The sequence below is a fragment of the Carica papaya genome, chromosome 8, assembly GCF_054855325.1.
Source record: "Carica papaya isolate Zhongbai chromosome 8, ASM5485532v1, whole genome shotgun sequence".
In the NCBI taxonomy this organism is placed as follows: domain Eukaryota; kingdom Viridiplantae; phylum Streptophyta; class Magnoliopsida; order Brassicales; family Caricaceae; genus Carica; species Carica papaya.
This window is the reverse complement of record NC_142316.1, coordinates 12,746,056-12,769,553: the sequence shown is the minus strand read 5'-3', so window position 1 is coordinate 12,769,553 and position 23,498 is coordinate 12,746,056. Positions and strand designations below refer to the sequence as shown.

The 23,498-nt window shown below is 35.6% G+C and overlaps 1 protein-coding gene, 2 long non-coding RNA genes and 1 pseudogene across 3 annotated transcripts; 2 read left to right on the top strand and 2 right to left on the bottom strand.

Moving 5' to 3' along the window:
• Window positions 1-1,301: 1,301 nt before the first annotated feature.
• On the bottom strand, window positions 1,302-2,610 carry LOC148241970 (uncharacterized). The gene is made up of 2 exons (XR_015814132.1): window positions 2,507-2,610; window positions 1,302-1,555 (listed from the first exon to the last, which is right to left on the bottom strand). It is a non-coding gene; the product is annotated as an uncharacterized LOC148241970 (long non-coding RNA).
• An 887-nt stretch (window positions 2,611-3,497) lies between these two features.
• On the bottom strand, window positions 3,498-3,839 carry LOC148241969 (uncharacterized). Its single transcript, XM_088210334.1, has one exon. The coding sequence runs from the start codon at window positions 3,837-3,839 to the stop codon at window positions 3,498-3,500; it is 342 nt and encodes a 113-aa protein (XP_088066460.1).
• A 3,594-nt stretch (window positions 3,840-7,433) lies between these two features.
• Window positions 7,434-9,627, top strand: LOC148241968 (uncharacterized). Its single transcript, XR_015814115.1, has 2 exons — window positions 7,434-8,050; window positions 9,197-9,627. It is a non-coding gene; the product is annotated as an uncharacterized LOC148241968 (long non-coding RNA).
• Window positions 9,628-22,000: 12,373 nt separating this feature from the next.
• Window positions 22,001-22,682, top strand: LOC148241967 (large ribosomal subunit protein bL12c-like; annotated as a pseudogene).
• The last annotated feature ends 816 nt before the right edge of the window (window positions 22,683-23,498 follow it).

Here is a 23,498-nt window from a genome sequence, read left to right as displayed (position 1 = left end):
ACTCTCCAAGGTTAGGCAGCTTACTTTGGTCCCGCTCTTGGGCTTCCCATTCTTAGGCCAGTAGATTGAATACAAGTTTGGATTTCTTGGCCAAACTCCTTGTGATTTTTCTAAGAGGCACTTGGATATAATTTTTAAGCTCCTTGAGCTCATCTTGGACATTTTTAGTTTCCTTCGTAGTATCATATTTTCACGATTGAGTTTTCCTGTAGGTGTTGTCTGGATTCACATCACGTGGGCTTGGACTTGCCTCTTGGTCATGGAGTTGCATGTGGCATACTGGGGGGATGCGCATGTGCCACATGACCAGCTTCTTGTGGCTTGGTGTCAATCCCTCGGGTGCCTTGGTTTTTGTGGGTGTCATCTGGTAATATTTTGAGCCTTCTCGATATCACATCAAGAAGTCCGCAGGTGCACATGCAGTTCAGCAGGTTAAGTGTAGGAGCGTGCATGTGCAGATAGGTTTTGCCGCTCACACGCACTATTCATGTACACGCGAGGAAGCTTCCGCGTGTACTAAAAGCACGCAGGCAGCCAATTGGCGCACCTGCCTCATGCGAACAACTTGTGTAGAGTCCACAGAGGACTCCTCTTCTCTATTCCTAATTTTCTCATGATTCCAAGCTGCAAGGAACTTCTACAAATTCCTAATTTTCATATGTGATTAATATGCTAAATTAAAGAAGGAATTCTACTCAAATTTGAAATGCAAGTGGATAAGGTCACATGGAGATTTGGCCAAGAAAGAAAGATTCTTCTCAAATAATTATTTTAATTATTTTATTAAGTCTAGATTAAGATAAATTATTTAATTAAATCTTTTTATTGAGTCTTAGTCTAATTAAATCTTAGAATTAAAGTAGGAATATATAATCGTACTCCGAGTCATATTAGTAGAATAAAACCCATATAAAAGTTTCAATTCTTAGGTTGTAATCACAACTTTTATATTAATAAAATTCAAACTTTTGCTTTTTAAAATTAACGTGGCTAATTTTGTGAGTGTTCTCCAAGAGTCTTCAAGATAAGGAGCTTCAGACACCTTGTTGAGCCAAGGATTCAGAATTGATTTATCAGATAAGTCTTGGTGTCTTTTTTATTCCTTAATTGTTTCCCTAGTTATCTTGGTTTGTAATCAATTTAATTGGTTATGGTTCAAGTGGGGAAGGTAAATAAGTGGTTAAGTTTTCTAGTTGTTACATTGTGCGAGGCTTCAGAAGTTATAACAATCCTTCCCCATTGTGACATCCCAAGTGCTAATCAATGCAAATGGGTGTCAGATACAGATACAGAAGAATGAGTGCATGATAAAATTTTTATGCAGCGAAACAAATTAATACAAATCCCTTACAAATATATATTAGTTCCAATTACAAACATATAACTGAGGTCAGAAGTGGCTACAATTACAAAATCAAAACATAAAAGAAGGCCACTTTTTTCATTATGCTATTGGACTCATCAAAGTGCAGGAATAGTCATGCACTCAAGTTTTGTGGATCCACGAGATCCTCATAGCCTTCCAGGGGTAGGTCAGCCAGCGGTTCCTCATTTTCTTCCTCATTTGGGGGGAGGGCATGGAAAGAGTAAATTCCATATATTCAGTAAGAAAAATAATATTTAAATAACATCGTAACGTTTTAAAGATGAATTATTCTAACAAAAATACTTACTATTTGGCTACTCTGTAGACTTATCTTACATTATGAAAATAATTTATTTATTAAGAAAACAGTATATTAACATAATCAAAATAGGCACACATCAAATCAAATAATAGAAAAAATCAAATAAATAATTAAATGCTCAGATTTTTGTGTCATACTTCGCGAAGTCACTACAACTTCCATCTCTGAAGACAGATAAAGATTTTCAACTACTCATGTGGAATGACCAGATTAGCTACAGATAACGACAATTTGCTCTAGCATAATTCTGACTAACTAAACCATAGTACGATCTACGACCACAGCCATACCAGCCATAGTAGTCCTATCAGATATCTACAGTCACCATAGTACTTATCCAAAAGTGACCCCTAACAGTTATTCGTATCACCACTCTCGTCAGATGGTACGCTATCATCCACATGAAACAGTCTTCTTACGTCTGTCCAAACCAGATGGGGAGGGGGACACAGATACCCTAGATGGGGTTAAGGGAACAGATACCTCTCATTGATAAAAAGCCTAACGAGACCCTTGATGCATTATGCTTGTTAATATAGATACATACTTCGAACCATTCATGCTTCATTCTACTTTTTCTTTTTTCTTCTTTTATCTTTCCAGATAACAAAACTGAGTTCATAGTATTTTTATTACATGTAAAACATCAAGTGTCTATAAAATACATAGAATGCTTGAAAACAAGAACAATTCATCTTATAAGACCTATAAACACATAAGCATGCAAAACAGGCAAAGTCAATTTTATCATAATTTAATAATTTTTCTTTATATAAAAATACTCTTTAAGACATTAAAAGAAATACTAAATTCCTTACCGAAACCTTGATATTTCCTCCTTTACTGTTCTTTTTTTCTTTCCCGCCTTCTCTCTCTAAATCACTATCTCTCACTTTCTCTCTCTAAGTCTTGAAAAATAAAAAATGAAAAATAGAAGTATGGGGAAGAGTGGGAAGGGAATACCTATTTATAGAAATTTGGAACTGTTGGATTTGCACCAAGTGGCAAAATCCAGTGAAGAGAGAGAGAAAAATGATGCTCAGCACGAAAAATGAGGGAGGAAGGCCTCCTTCACCAGTGGCAGCGACACACAACCTGAGGTGACGGCGGCGCACTATCCGAGGTGGCAGTGGCCCGCCCGGCACAGTGCAGGCTAGCTGGCAGGCGCATAGGCCACCTACTACACGCGCAGGGGCTAGCCTGCACGGTTGCAACGCCCAGGCACGCTAAGCGTCAGGGGCCTATCTGCGTAGGCTTGCTATGTGAACGATGCGCGCACAGTGTGCGATGCCTGTCTACGCGCGAGGTGACGCGCGGACGACCTACCTACACACGACAGGATGTGCACAGGGTTTGACCTTGCACCGAGCGCACAAATGGGACGTGCGCGCTTGCATAGTGCGCATGCATCCCCCGCTAGCAGCTTTCCTTCCCCGTGGGATTTTTTTCGCTTCGTTATTTTTTCTGAATTTCCTATTTTTTACTAAAATTAAATAAATAATATAAATGCAATTAAATTAAAATTTAAAATAAAATAATTTTAAATAAAATCAAAATAATTAAAAATTAGGAAGATTCACGTTTTATGATAAATAATATACGAAGTAAATTAAAATTAAATAAAAATAATAAAAATAAAATAATTTTAAATAAAATCAAAATAATTAAAAATCAGCAAGATTCACGTTTTATGATAAATGATATGCAAAGTAAATTAAATGAGTTCAATGCGGCTCAAAGACCTGAATAAATAGAGTTTTCTAAATTAATTAAACACAGCAATGGGTGAGGTATTGCAACGCGCCCACCTTAGAAAAATTTGGTTCCTAAATTTGTCGCAAATAGATCTAGATACTTGTCCTTCATCTCACTTTCTAACTCCCATGTTGCTTCTTTCGACGTATGATGCTGCCACCATGTCTTCACCATGGGAATCTTCTTGTTGCGCAAGACCTTGTTGGTCCACCCAAAAATCTCCACGAGAACCTCCTCGTAAGTCATATCGGCTTGTACCTGTACCTCATCGCAAGGAATAGGATGAGAAGGGTTAGGGTGGTACCTCTTTAGCATCGAGATGTGAAAGATGTCATGTAGACCTGTAAACTCTTGGGATAGAGCGATGCGATATACCATGAGTCCAATGCACTCCATGATCCAAAAAGGTCCCACATATCAATGGCTTAACTTCCCTCTTTTTCCAAACTGCATTTTTCCCTTCTAGGGGGAAACATTGAGAAAAACCTAGTCTCCCATGGCAAATTCAAAGGATCACCTACGATTATCGGCGAGCTCTTCTGATGGCTCTGTCCAGTGGCCAAGTTCTTGCAGATGATTGCAACCTTCTCAATGGTTTTCTGAATGAAGTCTGGTCCCAAATAGTGCTGGTTCCCGACTTCACTACAACAAGTGGGAGAACAGCAAGGCTGTTCCTGGCACCGTTTCCAGTTGAGAAGGTATTCCTCCTCCATTTTTCATGCCAAGCATCTTTCTCTCTATCTCTTTTCGTCATATTTCGCCACTTAGTGCAAATCCAACGGCCCCCATTTTCAATAAATATGGGCCCTTCATTCCCATTTTCTCCGTACTTCCATTCTTCCACTTTTAAGAATTAGAGAGAGAGAGAAAGTGATCTAAAGAGAGAAGGAGAGGAAAAAAAAGAACGATGCAGAAGAAATTAACAAGGTTTCGGTAAAAATTTTAGTATTTCTTTAAACGTCTTAAGGGGTATTTTTAGACAAAAAAAAGATTAAATTGATAATTAGTGATTTTGCCTGTTTTGCATGCTTTGTGTTTGCAGGTTTAATAAGTTGAATTTTTCTTGATTTCAAGCATGTTATGTGAGTGATAAACATTTGATGATTTACATGTAATTATAATAATATGAAACCAGTAAAGGTATTTGAAAAAATTTTAAAAAAAGAAATAAAAAGTGTAATGAAGCATGAATGGTCTGAAGTTTATATCTGTATTAATATGCATAACGCATCAAGTGTCTCGTTAAGCTTTTTATCTCTACGAGATATCTGTTCTCCTAACCCCATCTGGGGTACCTGTTCCCCTAACCCCATCCAGGGTATCAGTTTCCTCCTCCCCCATCTGGTCTGGAAAGACGTAAGAGGACCGCTCCATGTGGATGACGGTGTACCTTCTAACGAGAGTGGTGACGTAAATATCTATTAGGAGTCACCTTTGGCTAAGTACTATCGTGATTATAAAAAATTTGATAGGACCACTGAAGTGGGTACGGCCCTGGTCATAGATCATACCATGATTTGGTAAGCCAAAAATGTGTCTGAGCAAATTGCTGTTATCTGTATCTGATCTACTTATCCACATGGGTAGTCAGAAATCTATATCTTACCTTCAGAGATGGAACTCATAACGACTTCGCCGAACATGACATGAAAATCTGATCATTTCATGATTTATTTGATTTTCTTAATTATCTAGTATGCTACGTGTTTGTCTTGAATTGTATTAACGTGATGTTTTCTTTAATAAATAAATTATTTTCATAAGATAAGACAGATCTATGAAGTAACCAAATAGTAAGTATTATGTTGGAATAATTTACCTTTAAAACCTTACGATATTATTTAAATATTGTTTTCCTTAGTGAGCATATGAAACTCACTCTTTCCATGCCCACCAGATAAGTAAGAAAATGAGAAACCACCAGCTGACCTACCCATTGAAGTTTATGAGGATCCCGTGGATCCACAAAACTTAAGTGCATGATCATTCCCGTACTCTGATGAGTCCAATAGCATAGTGAAAGAAGTGGCCCTCTTTGGTATTTTGACATTGTATTTTACAAACACTTATGGCCTCAGTTACATATATGTAATTGGAACTCATATATTTATTAGGAATTTATATTAATTTGCTCTACTTCATATAAATTTTATCATGCACTCGAAATTCTATTTCTGTATCTGATACCCACATGTCGTAATTAGCATTTGGGATGTCACAGTTTCTCACTGAAGTAGGCTACTAAGTGCCCTTCCTGTATCAGAACTGCTCCTATACCTATACTTAAAGTGTCATATTTAAGCCCAAAACTCGGTTAAAATCAGGTAAAGCAAGAATAGGTATAGAATATAACTTTTATTTCAATAAAGTAAAACATACTCTTTGTTTTCAATCCATTCAAATTTTACATTCTTTTTAGTTAGTTTATTTAAGGGAGCTATAATGGAATTGAAATACCTAACAAACCTGTGATAGAAACTTACCAACCCATGAAAAATTCTTACCTCACTATTGATGTCGTGGTAGGCCATTCTTGGATTGCTTTCACCTTATATTCATCTACCTCAATGCCCTATGCACTCACTACAAACCTTAAGAATATAAGCTTTTCACTATAAAAAGTACACTTCTTATCATTGGCATATAACTACTTCTTCCTAAGGACTTCAAGGATAGATTTAATATGCTGAAAGTGATCCTTTAATGACCTACTCTCGATCAGGATGTCATCAAAATAGATTACAACAAATTTACCAAGGAAAGATTATAAGTTATAAGCCTCATAAAGGTACTAGGGGTATTAGACAAACTAAATGACACTGTTACCTAGTCACAAAAAACATATTTCATCTTAAATGAAATTTTTCACCCATCACCAGGATTCATCCTAATTTGGTGCCAACCACTCTTGATCTATTTTTGTAAATATGGTAGAACCATTAAGCTCATCAAACATATCATCTAACCTAGGAATATAGTGCCTATACTTTATTGTTATTTTATTAAAGGCTCTGCAATCAAACACTTCCTTTAGGAACCATCATTCTTGGATACAAGTAGCACCAAAACAACATAAGAACTCAAGCTCTCTCTAACGTGTCCATTATCTAAAAACTCCTCCACTTTCCGTCGAAGTTCTTTTGTATCCTTAGGATTACTTTAGTAGGCTGGGAGTTTAGAATTGAAGTGCCAGGGATAAAGTTGATCTGATGCTTCATTTTGTATAGTGGTGAAAGACCTTTTATAGTCTCCTCTAGGAAAACATCCTCATAGTCTTGCAAAATAGAGAAAATAAAATTGGAAAACGAAGAGTTAAGGTTAAATAAATACATATAAGCTTCTTTGTACCAAAGTATAATTAGGTTTCTCTTCTCACATATTGCTCGCCTCACTTATCTCTCCCTCATATAAAGGCACTTTTTTCTTTTCCCTCTCTTAGTCTCCCGCATTGGGCCTTCTTTACTTTTTTGTGGGCCATTCTTTTTCTTTTTTGGACCTCTTTTCTTTTTTCTTCTTATTTTTTCTTTTTCTTTTTCTTTTTCTTTTGCTGAATATTCATCAAAGGATTTTTTTATTTTAATCTAATCATCACAAACATCTCTTTTGGTGAAAGCAGTGTCAAATTGTGTTTTAGGCCATATAGACACCAAAAATAGTGGCTTTTGAATCCGTCACGATGTACCTATTTGTCATTCTACCATGGTCATTTAAGGAAAATATGACTCACGTTCATTGAAACAACATCATTGTAACACCTTGAAACCTTCTTTGTTCAAATGAGATGTTTTTAAACTTCATATTTTTCGAATATCACGATATTTAACAATAAATTTAAATATCTATGAGAATTTGAAATTTATTTATTTTTAGATGTATGTTTAATTTTTAACTATTTTTTTTATTAATTTATATTATTTATTTTATTGAATTTTATTTATTATTAATTTTTTCACTAAACATCATTTAAAACTTCAAGAAAAATGAGAGAAAATCAAAACACGGAAAAATGATGCAAGGAAAAATCTTTTGAATTGCAGAAACGGCCCACTTGCCTGTGAGCACAACATGACAGCATGTGTGTCCGCCTTCGCAAATGGATGGGTTGTCACTTGATATGAAAGCATACGTGCACGATAGCCTGTGCACACGCCTGCGCACTGCGCAAGTTGTCACATCAGACCAGCTGAGCTGGCATGCCTTCACGTTGGGCAGGCTGTCATGTCAGCCTGTAGCGCGTGCAGATCCGAACACGATCATAGTGTGACCGATAGACGGACAGGTCATCCCATCCATCACGATAGCCCAATTGGGCGTGCATGACCAACATATGGCGTGTATGCGCGCCACACACAGTGCTTGGTTAGCCACTTGGCCAAATCGTGGTCGTTGATCACTCCTGAAATCTGGCGGCTTCCGTTTGCGTGAAAAATCTATTTAAAAGGCCCTTCCCTTCCCTTTCTCTTCATTTATTCATCCTCTATCAAAAAACTAAATAAACATAAAGGAAAATTTGTGTGGGAGACCGAGAGTTAGGATTTTTCTTACGGTTCATGAATCATCAAGCGATCTTTCCATCTTTTTTTCGTAGGACTTCAAAAAGCCTAAAGGTTTTGATAAAGAATTTTTTGAGTATTTTTTTCATATATGTCCAAATGAGTTTCTAGATAACTAATTTATAGTTTTTAAATCATTTTGATAACATGATTATTAACTATCTGATAGGAATAAAAATATATGTTGATACTGTTTTATGAAAACAAAATACATATTTAATTTTAACATTGACATCTTGAAATATGTGTGGGCTTGGCCCTCTCCTTTACCTTTGATAATGGTGGAGAGGGTCATTTTATTAGGCATCGACTTGAGAAGATGACCCTATAGCCAAGTCTAGGTAAAATGAGCCTTATGGCCGAATATGTTATTGGACCACCACTGGGTCCTAAATTAGTGATTATTGTGAACTAAAATCAGTAAAGAAAGAGGAAAAAAATGAATCATTACCATTATCTTTGAGGAGTTTCTATTTTTGTATCTAAATCTATATATGAATATGTTGGTGAACCATTCCTTGTGAATGGTACTGGCGTTTCCTCTAACAATAGTGGATTCACAACCTTATCTGTAGGGGTCACAATGGCGAAGTACGGCCGTGGTCATTTGTTTTATCTCATTTATAGAGCCACAATGGAAAAATATAATTGTGGTCATTAGTTTATATCTAAAATATCTAATATGGAAATAAATATGTTTACCCATTCACAGTGGTAATTTGGGATCCCTTCTACCCTCAACTGATATAAGTTAGAACAATTTTGCACAAAGATCTGTAAAAGACGTAAATAAAACTTCACCGTTTGATAACATGACTACAATAGTTTTTTTATATTCCATGCTCTAATAATTTCTCATGATATGTTCTTCCTTATTTTATCATGACCTTGCCATACTTTTAGTTGGTTCAACTAGTTTCTGTTATATTGTCTAGTTGTATTTTGACTATTTTATATTCCATTTTTTCTTTACATTCTATTGTGATTAAATACCAATGTTCTAAACTAGTTTTTTAAAAAAATTAAAGATTTTCTTAATATCTAAAATAAACTCATTTTGTGACAAATCAAAAAGGTAAGTCACATGTTTCTTTAATAATGTTATACTTTAATAATCTTTGAAAACCTTAGTAGGTGTAATTAAGTAATATTTTCCTTATTGAGTTATTTAGAACTCACCCAATCCATGTCCCCCCTCAGATGATGGAAGTGATGATTCAATCGCTGAGTTCTCCTTTAAATCTGGTTTTGAATCATTCTCAGATCTTTAGGACGATTACAAATGCTTGATCGTTCACACTCTGATGAAACAAACTTCTAATGAAAAAAGTGGCTCTCTATAAATTGTTGTACATATGTATTTTTGTAGCCACCTTCTTAGTCTCAATTGTAAAATTTGAAACTCAAATTTTCTTGTAGAGGATATTATTTTCTGTTTCATATATATTTGTTTATTTAAATTCGTATATGTTCTATTGTCAGGCTCCCTTTTACCCCTATCAGGTATCTAAGATATCGTAATTTGTATCAGAGCATGATTCTCAGAAAATATTTTATGCTAATATCTAAATTTTAAAAATAGAGAAACATTAAGGAATTCTTAGAATTATAAATAATCTCTTTCTTTTTAACCTAGTCATCGAACTTGTTTCTAAAAACCTTTTGTGTCCCTTTTATTAGCATGATGACTCGAGTGAGACTTTTTGTATAACAACCCAAGGCCTAGGATGCTCCAACCCAGGCTGAGTTTACATAACTATTCTGAGCTATTTAGGGTTTAACCTCTGCTGAAGGTCACAACTGAGCCCATAATGATCAACCATCCCTTGTAAATGACCATCATCCTGTCGACCGAACTGTCTCTAAGAACATCTCAAAATTTAAGAGACTGAACCCTCCTCATTTCAATGGTGGGCTTAACCCCATGGCTGTAGAATCATGGGTCACATAAATTGAGAAGTTTTTCTCCGTCTTCAAACTTATGGAAGAATAGAAAATTCCTTTGGTAGCTTTATGTCCATTGGAAAGGCCGAACATTTTGTGGCAGCTTAAGAAGGATGTTTTGCCAACTTTGACCACTTGTGACCATTTCATGGATTCCTTTTTTAATAACTTTTTTTTGTCTATGTTTGAGAGAAAAAGGAAGAGGAATTCCAAGATCTATATCAAGGAAGCATGATTGTCAACCAGTGTGCTGCCTAATTTATCCAATTGTCCCGATTTGTCCGTAAGATTGTAGCCATTGAGAGCTAGAAGGCTCAAATTTTTTTAAAGGGTCTGAGAGCTGATATCTTTGATCAAGTTACTATATTGAAGCCCAATACTTATGTACAAGCTCTTGAGCATGCCCCGTTGACTGATGAACTTTTTACGACCCAATATCGACATATTAATCATGTCCGAGCATAACAACAATAGAAGAGCAAGATGATTGGCCCTAATTATGTTAACAAACAACCTCGTATACTTCCTGCTACTATCCCACCCCCACCTCTTGGTCTTCCTTGTTTAGCCTACCCAGATATGCCAGCATTACGAGCAAAATCATCATAATCAATCCTACCACTAATTGAACAAGTCCTGCTACAAATGTGGGAGCACACAATATTTTGTGAATGATTGTCCCTAGAAGCAACAGTATACTGTTAAACCTATTGTCAAGGAAGAGTCTTCCATCTTAACGAGTCTAGTGCCATAACAACACTGGTTATAATTCAGGATACGCTTTCTATTCATAATTTTACCGCCCATCCTTTGATTCATACTGGTGCCATCCTTTGATTGATTCATGTAAATTTGCAAGAAATTTAGGAATTAAACTAGAACCTTTAGGACAAAGTATAGTGGTAGAAATACCCTCTAAGGGATTTTTAAAAGCATATGTTGTATATAAGAACTGTAGAATGAATGTTTCATGTAAAGAATTAACTATAGATCTTATACTTTTAGATTGTTTTTGGATTTGATATAATACTAGGAATGGACTGGTTAGAAAACTATCAAGCTATCATCGACTGTGATATAAAACCTATAACCCTTCATTCACCTAAAAAGAAATAATTCTAAAACTATAATAAGATTTTATTTTGTAAATGAATGTTTTCTAAATGTTATAATTTATATATTTAACTAATTATATGGAAAAGAATTTTTAAAATTTTGAAAATTTGCCTGTCTTTTTCTAACCTCTGTTATGCATGGATCTTGAGCTGTTAGTACATACGATCCCTATCATCTGCAGCTTCCTTTATGTTTTTCCTCCAGAGCTACCAAGTCTACCTCCTTAGCGGGATATCAAATTATCCATTGACCTTGTCTCAGGGACAACCTATCTCTAAAACCATCCACTAAATGGGTCGAACGAAACTTCTAGAGTTAGAACGTTAGATCACAGCACTTAGAGAAAATAAGTTCATCTTACTAAGTCATTCTCCTTGGGATGCCCTAGTTTTATTTGTGAAGAAGAAGGATGGGACCCTTAGACTATGTATTAACTATCGGGAACTCAACCATGTGACAATCAAAAGTAAATATCCCTTGCCCTATATTGATGACTTGTTTGACCAATTGCAGGGTACATTAGTCTTTTCAAAGATTGATATTAGGTCGGGCTATCACTATTTGAAGGTTGAGGTTAAAGACATTCTCAAAATGGTGTTCCATTGTAGGTATGGCTAATTTGAATCTAGGGTCATGCCCTTTGGGTTAACCAATCCCCCCACTACATTCATGGACCTTATCAACTAAGTTTTCAATGTTACATTGGATTAGTACGTCATCATTTTTATTGATGAAATCCTAGTGTATTCCAAGAGTCCTTAAGAACATGTCATTCACCTAAATCAAGTTTTAGAGACTCTACGACGACACTAACTTTATGCCAAGTTAAGTAAATGCTCTTTTTAGTTGGATCAGATTTCTTTTCTTGGTCATATGATTTCTGGTGATGGAGTTTCTATTGACACTGTAATCAATTTGAGTCAACTAACCAATGTCGCAAAAGTTCATAGCTTTTTGGGATTGGCGGGTTATTATTGGTGCTTCATTAAAGGCTTATCCTGCATTGCTGCTCCCTTAGCTAGTCTCACTAAAAAGAGTGTCACGTTTGATTGGGATGAAAGATGTGAAGATAGTTTTATCAAACTTAAGCATTGACTCACCATTGCCCCAATATTGATCTTTCCTAACAACATCAATTGATTTTACGTTTATGTGATGCATCTAATGTTGGTTTAGGATGTGTACTCATGCAGCATGGTCAGGTAGTAGCATATGGTTACTAGCAGCTGAACCTGCATGAACGTAACTACCCCACTTATGATCTTAAGCTTTCTGCCATTGTCTTTGCCTTGAAGATGGTACCACTACCTGCATGGTTAGACTTTTGAAATCTACACCGATCAAAAAAGTCTAAAGTACTTATTTTCCCAAAAAGAGTTGAATATGAGATAAAGACATTAGATAGATCTCTAGAATGACTACGACTGCAAGATTCTGTACCACCCAGGTAAGGGTAATGTAGTCGCTGATGCCCTTATTCAAAAGGACTTAACCATGTTGGCCCAGTTGATGGTTTTCAGTTAGAGGATGCTCGAGACAATTCAAGTTCTATGATTGAATCATTACGGTGAAGGTGCATACCTTGCCCAAATTCATATCCAACCCACTTCATGAGAATTTGAGAATCTAAAACAATGGATCCTGAAATTTTAAATCATATAAAATAAGTTTTCATTCGAGGAAGTCCACAACTTTAGAATAATCAATGATGGACTGTATAGGTTTTGAGATCAAATATGGGTACCGAGCGACCCCGAGTTCAAATCGAATATTCTGAAAGATGCCCATACATCCAAGTTGTCTATCTATCTTTGAAGTACCTAGATGTACCAAGATCTGGGGCACCATTTCTGATGGCCTGGTATAAAGAAAGATATTGTGTAATTTGTCTCCCGATGTCTCACGTGCTAATGGATCAAGGCAGAGTATCAGAGATCCAGTGGCTTTCTGCAAGGTCTCCCAATCCCATAATGGAAATGAGAGCATGTGACTATAAACTTCATATAGGTTTGCCGAGGATGAGTTCATATCATAATGTTATTTAGGTCATTATGGATAAGCTAAGTAAATCCACCCATTTCCTTGTAGTCAAGACCACTAACTCAACTAGTAAGTTGGCCCAGTTATATGTTGAGGAGATTGTTCGACTCTATGGTGTCCCAACTTTCATGGTTTCCAACAGGGATCCTCCATTCACTTTTCATTTTTTATAAAGCTTCCAAGAAGCTTTTGGCTCCAATCTGTAATTCAACATTGCTTACTATTCACAAACTAATGGACAATCTGAACGAACCATTCAAATGCTGGAGGACATCTACATACTTGTGTATTGAATTTTGGTGGCAGTTGGGATCAACATCTCCCCCTTGCCGAGTTGGCATATAACAATAGCCATCACTCTAGTACTGGAATTAAATTGGGAATAAGTGTCTTCGTAGGATAGATTACGTCTAAGAGATTGTTGACAAGGTTGTCCTCATCCGTAAGAACCTCATTACTACTTAGAGTCATTATAAGAGTTATGCTGACAATAAAAAGAGACCTTTGGAATTTGCTGTTGACCATGTTTTTCTTAAGGTCTTTCCATACGAGGAAAAAATGCGATTTAGAAAGAGAGAAAAGTTGAGTCCTTATTTTATTCGGCCTTTTGAGATTTTGGAGCATGTAGGTCCTGTGCCATATCGCCTTGCCTTGCCCCTGAAATTTTCAACCTACATGATGTTTTTCATGTCTCAATGTTGAGAATATATCACCATGATCCTTCTCACATCATCTCATATTAACAAACTCTTGTTCGTTCAAACATAGCTTATGTGGAGTACCCTACAGAGATCATTGATAAGATGGAGAAGGTTCTACGAAATAGGAGGACTCCGATGATCAAGGTGTTATAGCAGCATCACACTCCGGACGAAGCAACATGAGAATTAGAAGATGAAATGCAGGACAAGTATTTCAAGTTACTTTAAAACTTTTTTCAAATTTAAAGGAGCAAATTTTTTATAAGGTGGGGAGGATGTAACATCCCAAAACCTCCATATTCAAATGCAATGTTTTTAAAATCAATGCTTTTCGGACATTACAGCCTTCGACGTTTAATTTAAATATCTATCAAATTTTAAAATTTATTTTGCTTGGACATATGTTTAATTTTCAATTTTTTGTTTTATCAATTTATTTATTTATCTTATTTTATTTCATTGAATTTTATTTATTATTATTTTTTCGTTAAACATCATTTAAAACTTCTAGAAAAATGAGAGAAAATCAAAAATGGAAAAATAGTGGGGGAAAAACCCTATAAATTGTGAAAAAGCCTGCGTGCTCAGGAGCTATGCTTGTGCACTAGCTACATGCACAGGGTTGTCACGTCCATGACCTGATAGTGCACACAAACGACAGCGTGCACACAAGCCAATGAGCTATGTAGGCTGTTGTATCTAGTCGCCTATGCGTTGCGCAAGCTTTCATGTCAGCTTGCAACACGCAGTCATAGCATGATTGATGGACAAACAGGTTGTCCCGTCTGTCATGTTCACCCAGTCGGGCGCGTATGGCCACCACGTGGCACCCATGCATGCCATACACAGTGGCCAGTCAACCACTTGGCTAAATCATAGTCGTTGATCGCCCATGCGATCAAACAGCTACCGTTCACCTAGAAAATCTATTTAAAGGGCTCTTCCCGTCCCTTTCTCTTCATTCATTCATCTTCTCTCAAGAATCTAAAAAAATGTAAAAGAAAATTGTGTGGGAGACTAGGAGTTAGGATTTTTCTTACGGTTCGCGAATCGTCAAGTGATCTTTCCATCATTTTTCTGTAGGACTTCAAAAAGTTTAAAGGTTTCAATAAGCGATTTCTTGAGTTTTTCTCGTACATTTGTAAGTGATTTTTAGATAATTAATTTATGATTTTTGAATTATTTTGATGCACAAATTTAAAACGTGATTATTGAATATCTGATAGGAATAAGAACATATGTTAATAGTGTTTTGTGAAAACAAAATGCATGTTTGATTTCAAATTTTGACAACTTGAAATATGTGCAGATTTGGCCCTCTGCTTTACCTTTGGCAATCGTGGAGAGGGCCATTCTATCGAGTCTCAGCTAGAAAAGATAACCCGATGATCAAGTCCAGATAAAATAGGTCTTATGGTTGGATATGCTATTGAACCCCCACTGGGCCCTAAATTGGTGATTATTATGAATTAAAATTAGTAAAGAAAGAGGAAAGAATATAAAATCTATTTGATCGTTATCTCTAAGGGATTTCTACTTCTGTATCTGAATTTGTATTTAAATATGTTGGTGAACCACAACTTATGAATAGTACTAGCATTTTCTCTAATAAGAGTGGATTCGTGATATATTCTATAGGGTTCGCAGTGGCAAAGTACGACCGTGGTCAACAATTTATATATAAAATATCTAATATGAAAATGAATATGTTTACTCATTCACAATGGTAGTTTAGGGGATCCTTTCTGCCCTAAGCTGATATAAGCTAGAATAGCTTCATGTGAAGATTTGTAAAAGATATAAACAAAACTTAACCATCTGATAACATGGCTATAATAGTTGTTTGATATTCCATGCTCTAATAGTTTCTTGTGATATATTCTTCTATATTTTATCATGACCTTTCCATGCTTTTAGTTGGTTTAATTAGTTTCTATTACACTACCTGGTTATGTATTGACTATTTTACATTCTACTCTGTCTTTATATTTTATTATGATTTAAATACCAATGTTCTAAATTAGTTTTTTTTAAAGTAAAGATTTTCTTACTATCTCAAATAAACTCGTCCCATGACAAGGCCAAAAGGTAAATCATCTATTTCTGTAATAATGTTATACTTTAATAACCTTTGAAAACTTAAGTAATGTAGTTTAAATACTATTTTCCTTACTGAGTTATTTAGATTTTACCCCGATCCATGTCCCTCCTCAAATGATGGAAATGATGATCAGTCACTGAGTTGCCCATTAAAGTTTATTTGGATCCACTCTCAGATCTTTAGAAGGATTACGAGTGCTTTATCTGTCCACACTCTAATGAAACAAACTTGCAATGAAAGAAGTGGCTCTCGATAAACTTTTGTATATATGTATTTTAGCAGCCATTTTCTTGGCCTCAGTTATAAAATTTGAAACTCAAACTTTATTGCAAATAATATTAATTTCTTCTGCATATATATTTGTTTATTTGCACTCATATATTTTCTGATCAAACTTTCTTTTACCCCATTAGGTATCTGAGATGTCTCAATTATAGTATACCTCATCCTTGTACTTGCTGATGGAGAATGGAACCTTGACTTACTTGGTGACCCTGCCTTCTTCGCACTCATTCAACCAATATAATCTGTAGGGATTATATTGTTTAGTACAAGATAGCCCTAACCTGTCAACAAGCAGAATGCTAGCAACATTAGTACAACTGCTTTCATCAATGATCAAACTACACACCTTCTCATTAACATGACACCTGGTGTGGAAGATGTTCTCTCTTTGATCATTGTCCTATTCATTGGCTTGTACATTCAGTGCTCTCTAAACAACAAATGCATCACCTTTCATTGGGGTTGTAATATTGTCTTCACAATCACTGCAATGTTCTAATGAAAGCGTGTTTTTATCATCAATGTTGTACTCACTAGCACTCTCAATTTCACCATCATCTCATATCAAAATGATCTTCTTGTTAGGACATTGCGACGTGATGTGTCAAATTCTAGGACACCTAAAACACTTGATAGAACTTTGTTCTTAAGTATAAGCATGTGTTTTAGAATTACCTTCGAGATCAGTGAAGCTGGTCTTATCTTTTTTTTCTTTTAAATTTTTTTCTCTCCTCTTTTTTAGGCCATTTAGAACTAAACTGAGAAGTAGACTGTAAACTTCCTCTAGAGGAACCTTTATACTTTAGTTGTCTTTCAATCTTTATAGCCATGTGAACCATATCTTCTAGGTATAGGTAATGATATAACTCTACAGCATTGATAATCTCTCTATTTAGTCCACTCAAAAACCCAGCCATTATGGCTCCTAGACTCTTATAGACTCTATCCCTGATCATTGCCATCTCTATCTCCTTATGGTAGTCTTCTATGGACATAGATCCCTGGGTCAATCACTAGATCTTCTAGGAAATCTCTATGTCATAGTAAGATAGAACTAACATTTTTTTCATGATGAACTTCATCTTTCTTCAGGTAGAAATCGGGTGGTCTATGTCCTCATTCTAATGGCAGTCAATTAATCCCACCATATAAGAGCATAATCTGTAAACTTGATTGCTGCTAGCTTTACCTTCTTGGCCTTACCATAAATGTAGCGCTAAAAGATTAGCTCTTCCTTCCATTCCCACTCAAGGTAGGTCTCAACATTATTTCTTCCTCTGAACAGGAGTATCTACTTCTTGATGGAATTGATACCATCATCTTTCCTCCAGATCTCTCTTATGTCACCTTCATTATTATCGTTGCAAGATTCAACATCTTTTTTTATTACTCAGCATCAGTTATGGCTATGGTTCCTTCCCTATCTCTTTCATCCATCCTGACTGCTATCTCTAATAGCCTAGCTCAGTCTGGTGTACTTATCGTCCATCTAGGCCTCCATGCATTCTTCCAGAATTAAAGATTAATTGGTTTCACTAGATTGAGATGTTTCTACAAGAAAAAAAATTAGTAGTAATACTCTTGCTCATAGTCACTTGTGTTTACCTCTCTTAATCTTTTTCCATCAAGTTAAGGCAGTGGAACTGATTCTCTTGAATCAAGATTAATAAAGCTGTCTTTAAGATGCTGCAAAGAATCCTACAAGGGATCTCATTTCTAGAAGCTCATAATTTAGGATATAGAAGAAAAAGATGCGATGTTTTTTTATGTGACTTAGTAGGTAGAATACAATTAACTACTTAGATGTGTAAGGGAACAAGAGCACTATAAAAGAAAGATAGTTTTATACTTATGGAGTAACGGATCTAATTAACTTCTATGGATATAACCTAAATGTTATGCCTAATTATTCTACCTTAATGACGGATACACTCTATGAATGACTCAATTTTCTTATGCAAAGTGATTAATGCAATGCTGCAAAAAAAAGAGAAGCAAGGGGATATCACGCATCTTTGAGATTTTGGGGTGGTTAACCTTGCTCAAATTTGGCTTGATTTCAAGTATTGATGAAATAATTGATTTTGATTTGCTTCTTTGAGGAGCAATCAATTTTTCTCAAGATTCTCTTATTTCTTTTTTACTATAATAACAACAATAACAAAATTACTTGTAAAGAAGATGAATGGATTAGCACCGAGGGTAATTTATGCAAAACGAATGCAAGGTTATAAATAAAAAAGGATAGTAGATTTACTAGAGGCTAAACTCTGATATCAAATGACGTAGAACTAGGGATCAACATGTGCAATCCAAAACCTCCATATAATATCAGCAATCAAAAACTTAAATCCCTAAATAAACCTTCCCTATTTGACCCACACTAAACCTATGAATGCAAACCAAGATAACTGGAAAAAAAAAATTGAAATTGAAAAAATGCCACGAGCTTACCTCAATAAATGATCTAAATTCCTAACTCAATAAGATAGTCAAAGACTATCAAAATGAACACTCACTCAATAGCTGGAAGCATTGTAGTAAGTAATTAAAGACTTTTATTGATTACTTAAATTGTGATTACAAAGTATGGTGGTGGCCTCTTTATATAGGCTTTCACCATGCTTATTTTATTCGAAAATAGAATAAAACTGCTACTTGAAATCTTAATCTAATTACAATTAAGAAAGCATTAAAATATAATTAAACTTAGCCAATATTGAACTAAAACACAAAGGCTTCTCTCTTAGGTGACATTGGGACTCCCATTCGACTTCAAGCTTTAATCTTCCACTCAATCTTGGACTCTTCTAATCTTTTAATTACAAATTTTGAGTAGGAGTGGAACACTTCTTCCCGCCTTATGATGAAATTCTTGAAAGAGAGTTCGCTTTTGAGGAGAACAATTCCCTTGGTTGATTCTCATCTTGATTCTACCTTTTATTTCTTTTGTGATTTTTTCTTCTCTTTGAATTCTTTTTGCAAAGGCGTGAAGGATTCTTCATGTTTTTGAGTTTTAATCTGAAAAGAATAAAAGAAACTTGAAAAAGGACTTGCGAAAGGAGAAGGAAAGGGGACTACCTCTGGGGTAAGGTGTCCTGCACAAGCGAGATGTTTGTTTTTCCACCAACTATTTTTCCTGCAACCTCTTAGGACTCTTATGGTCTATTCCCACTTCAATCCTCCTTCTAATAGATTGATCTTGAATTCAAATATGAGTCTTCAAGCCTTTCGAAGGAGAAAAGATTTTGGTTCCTAAGGGGAGAAGGATCTCGCATGGGCAGCCCTCTCTCTTCCTTCCACCTCTTGGCCACCTAAGGCTAAAAGAGTGCATAGCCAAATGGTTTCTTACTTTCTTGAGCCTCTTCTTTATAAATCTTAGGCCTTCAAACTCAATTCCTTATTGATACAATCTTGGACTAAAAGGTTGAAGGCTTATTGAAGCTTTTTGGACCTTGCCCTAGTGATTGGGCCTAAAGGCATTTGGATCTTCTTTCCTAACTCCCCAAGTCCATCTTGAATGATCTTGGGTTATTCTTAGACTTTAGACGAACTAGGAAACAAAAGTGGATGGAATAGACTTTCCTTTTTGTGTCAAACTTGTGGGAATCTAAAGGTAAAGAGGAATATGTGTTCCTATAGGATTGGGAATCCTTGTGAGCATGAAATTTCCCGTTCGCGTGATTTGTAGGTGTGTGCAACTCCTATTTCCATGCCCATGCAGGTGGCCTCCAGTGCTGTCCTCATACAGACGAAAATCCTCCCCGTGCACAGCTCGCATATGAGCTCGCAAGCACGGGTACTTCCTTGCTCGAATGCATACTTCTCTCAGTCATCTGGGAAACACAACTCTCACATGTCTAGGTTCACATCAATTTTATTTATGTTTTTGAGAACTATTGTCTATTTTGTTTTTTTTTCTTTTTTGTAAATTTTATAATTTATCCATGTTAAGCTTTAAGAAGTTTTTTGTTTGAATTTTAGTAGTTCATAAAATTGAAGGAACGAGGCTTCATGGCATCAGTCAAGAAAATTCTATATATCGAAGTATGGGATTTTACCAATCAAGATATTTCTTTGGGTAAAGTTAATAGTTTTGTGGTAGTTATTAATTTAAGTGAGGATAGAAGATGGCATTATAGATAGTATAAAAGTACCAATCCCATATGTAGTTTGGGAGTAACACGATTTTGATTTTTTTTTTAGTGATATTATGATGATTGCAACATGTTTTTTTAGATGTTGCGATCTTCTTGACTCATTGTGATGCGAGAGGGTATAGGGAGGATCAAATCAACTCCTACAACCCACTCAACGTTATGCAATACTAACACTTTAATCGCCTAGAAAAACTCTTCCCTCTAATTAAATCTGCAATCCTAAAAGGAATGTAAAAACAAAGACTATGAAAAATAAATAAGGAAAAAGAAAACACCATGGATTTACTAAGTTGATTCCCACTCCTTTACTCAACAAAACTTCTGAAAACTATTGCTTCTCAAAGAATTTGAAGAAACTAAATTTAGCACAAATGCTAAAAGAAGAAAAGCCTAAGCTTTCAAGAATTTCTCTCAAATTGATTGTAATTGGTGTGTTTGTAACCTATGGGTAAAGGCCTATTTATAGACTTTTTCAGAAAATCTAGATGAGTGCAAACTCTTAAAATTAATTAATAAAATAATATCATAAATAAAATTCTATCTAGGATAATTACATAATAAAATATTTATTCTATCTCAAAAAAATTAATTAAATAATCTTAAGAACAGAATTTACAATAAAATAATAATTGAAATAACCTAATATTTATCACATGTGAATTTCATGTAAAACATATGGGGAAATTATACTAAAATAATAATAGGATTAAAATTGTATAATAAAATATTAACTTAGAATAACCCTAAGGTTAAAATATTATATAATTAATCCTTGTATAAACTTAAATTAAATAATAATAATTAAATAATAATGTGATAATTATCATGTGAATTTTGTTGAATTTGGGATGAAAAATTACATGGAGCATGTGGTGAAAATAAGTCCAAAAGGCTTGCACTTCTTGCCCTATCCCACACACATCACACACTTCAACCGTGTGGGTTAGGGAAGCCTGCACGTGCGTGCGCGGTTTAGGCCAGGCCCCTGCACGTGCAGCCTTCGAGCTTCACGACTCTGCAGCTCGCCTGGGTTCTCCTCAGTTGGGCTTGCGGCTACTGCTGGGCTGGGTTGCTAGGTTGGCTTGCTGGGTCAGGTGTTGGGCCCGATTTTTTCTCCCTCAGGTGCGGGTCCACTGGGTCGGCCCTCGAGTCTTCCTGATGGGCCTCGATAGGTCCATCTACAAGGACATGCAGCATGAGCCACACGTTCTTCTCGGGTGCGCAGCTTGCTAGCCCACGAGTTGGGCCAACTGGCGAGCCAGGTGACTCGGGTCACCCACCGGTGATGCCTCTTCTCCATGCATGGCCTCGGACATGCCATCTTGATCTTCTAGGATCAATATGAAAGCCCACAACTCATCACTATTGATGCTTCCTTAGGTTGGTTGTCTTGGCAACCCATAAGGCTTCCTGGTCTTGATGGCATCGATGATCTATCTTACCCGATCTAAGCTTGCATGAACTGGATCCTTGGGCTTCATGGGCCTTGTCGCTAAATCTCGACTCTGTTTTCTTTGTCCACGCTTCTCCCGGGCTTTGTCTCTGAATTGACGCAAAATCTGATTGTTGTTTCCCCAGTAACCGAAAAGCCCTTCTAGGGTCATGTCACATTGAGGGCATCCATGAATTTGTTTGGGCCTATATAATTGTCTTATGAATGGGGACTGGAAGTTTTTTTTACTAAATTGATATCAACCTTTCCTTTAAGCAAAGGTGTAATCTGAATCAGTATAAGAGGGAATAGTTTTCATTCATACAGAAAACATCAAGTTTGTTACATTTCCCATATCTATTTGTGTTTGTCCTGTCCTTTATGAGATAACTGGACCTTTAAAATTTTATTCCTTCTAATATGATTATATTGTAAGAGATCCTAAAGCCAAGCCTAAACAGCATAAATATCCTCTCTTTTATGATCCATATGGACCAAGATCCCCTCCTACTGATAAAATTGATCAGTTAGCTGAGGGAATAATTGCTTTACCCCTAGAAGAATGCAAACAAGTTGGTCTTACTTTCCATAAGAGGTTAAGGCATCCAAACTTGTAGCCAATTTTAACAGAAGGCATGGACATGGGTCTAAGTCAAGATCAAGGACCTGCAAAGGTTGAGAAGGAAAATGAGAAAACGACATTTAATGTGAAGTTGGAGAAGTATGATGCAGCTATGAAGATCAAGTTAATTAAAGAAGTTAGGGCATTCATTAATTTGGGGTTGAAGATGCTAAAGACATAGTCGAGAAGGTACCACTTTTGCTTAGACAAGGGGTCACCAAAGAGGAAGTAAATGACATGATAAACAAGATAAAGGCTACTAGAGGAGTCATAATTATGAAATGAGAATGTAGTTCTTTTTTTTGTATTTAGTTGTTTTTCTTTTTTGGGAACTCTATTATGGATGAATGAGCTATTATCAGGTAGGCAATAAACTACTTTTATCTCATGGGTTCCATAATTAATGACATTTTCTTGCATTAACTTGGAATTTACTTACAAATTTCAACATTTCCTCTATGTTTGCAAATTGTGTTTTTTTTTTATGAGATAGAAAGTACAGTTTTTATGAGTAAATTAGAGTACATGATTTGTTTTTAGGAAAAGGTGTCAAAAACCTTGACACTATAAGATGAAAAATATATATATATATATATATATGATATATGAAATTTTATGTGGAATTGTAATAATATATTTTAAATCTTTATCAAAAGTAATAGAATTTAGAATTTATTGTGACGCGGGAGGGACGGGGAATGATTGTTTTGACTTCTGAAACCTCACACAACGTTGCATCATAAAACTTAACTACCTAATTAACCCTCCTACTTGAACCACAACCAACGAATTAATTGTAAACCAAGATAATTGGGAAAATTAAGGAATAGAAAAGACGCAACGGCTTACCCGATAAGTCAGTTATGACTCCTTGGTTCAACAAGGTGATCTGAAGCTCTCTAACTTGAAGACATTTGAAAAATACTTTCTCAAAATTAGCAAAAGCTAACTTGAAAATAAACCAAAGGTTTTATTAATCTCAATATTAAAAGTTGTGATTTACAACCTAGTGATTGAGTCTTTATATGGACTTTTATTTTCTAATGAGATTAGAAATAGGATTAAGTATTCTTACTTGAACACTTAAACTTAATTTTACTA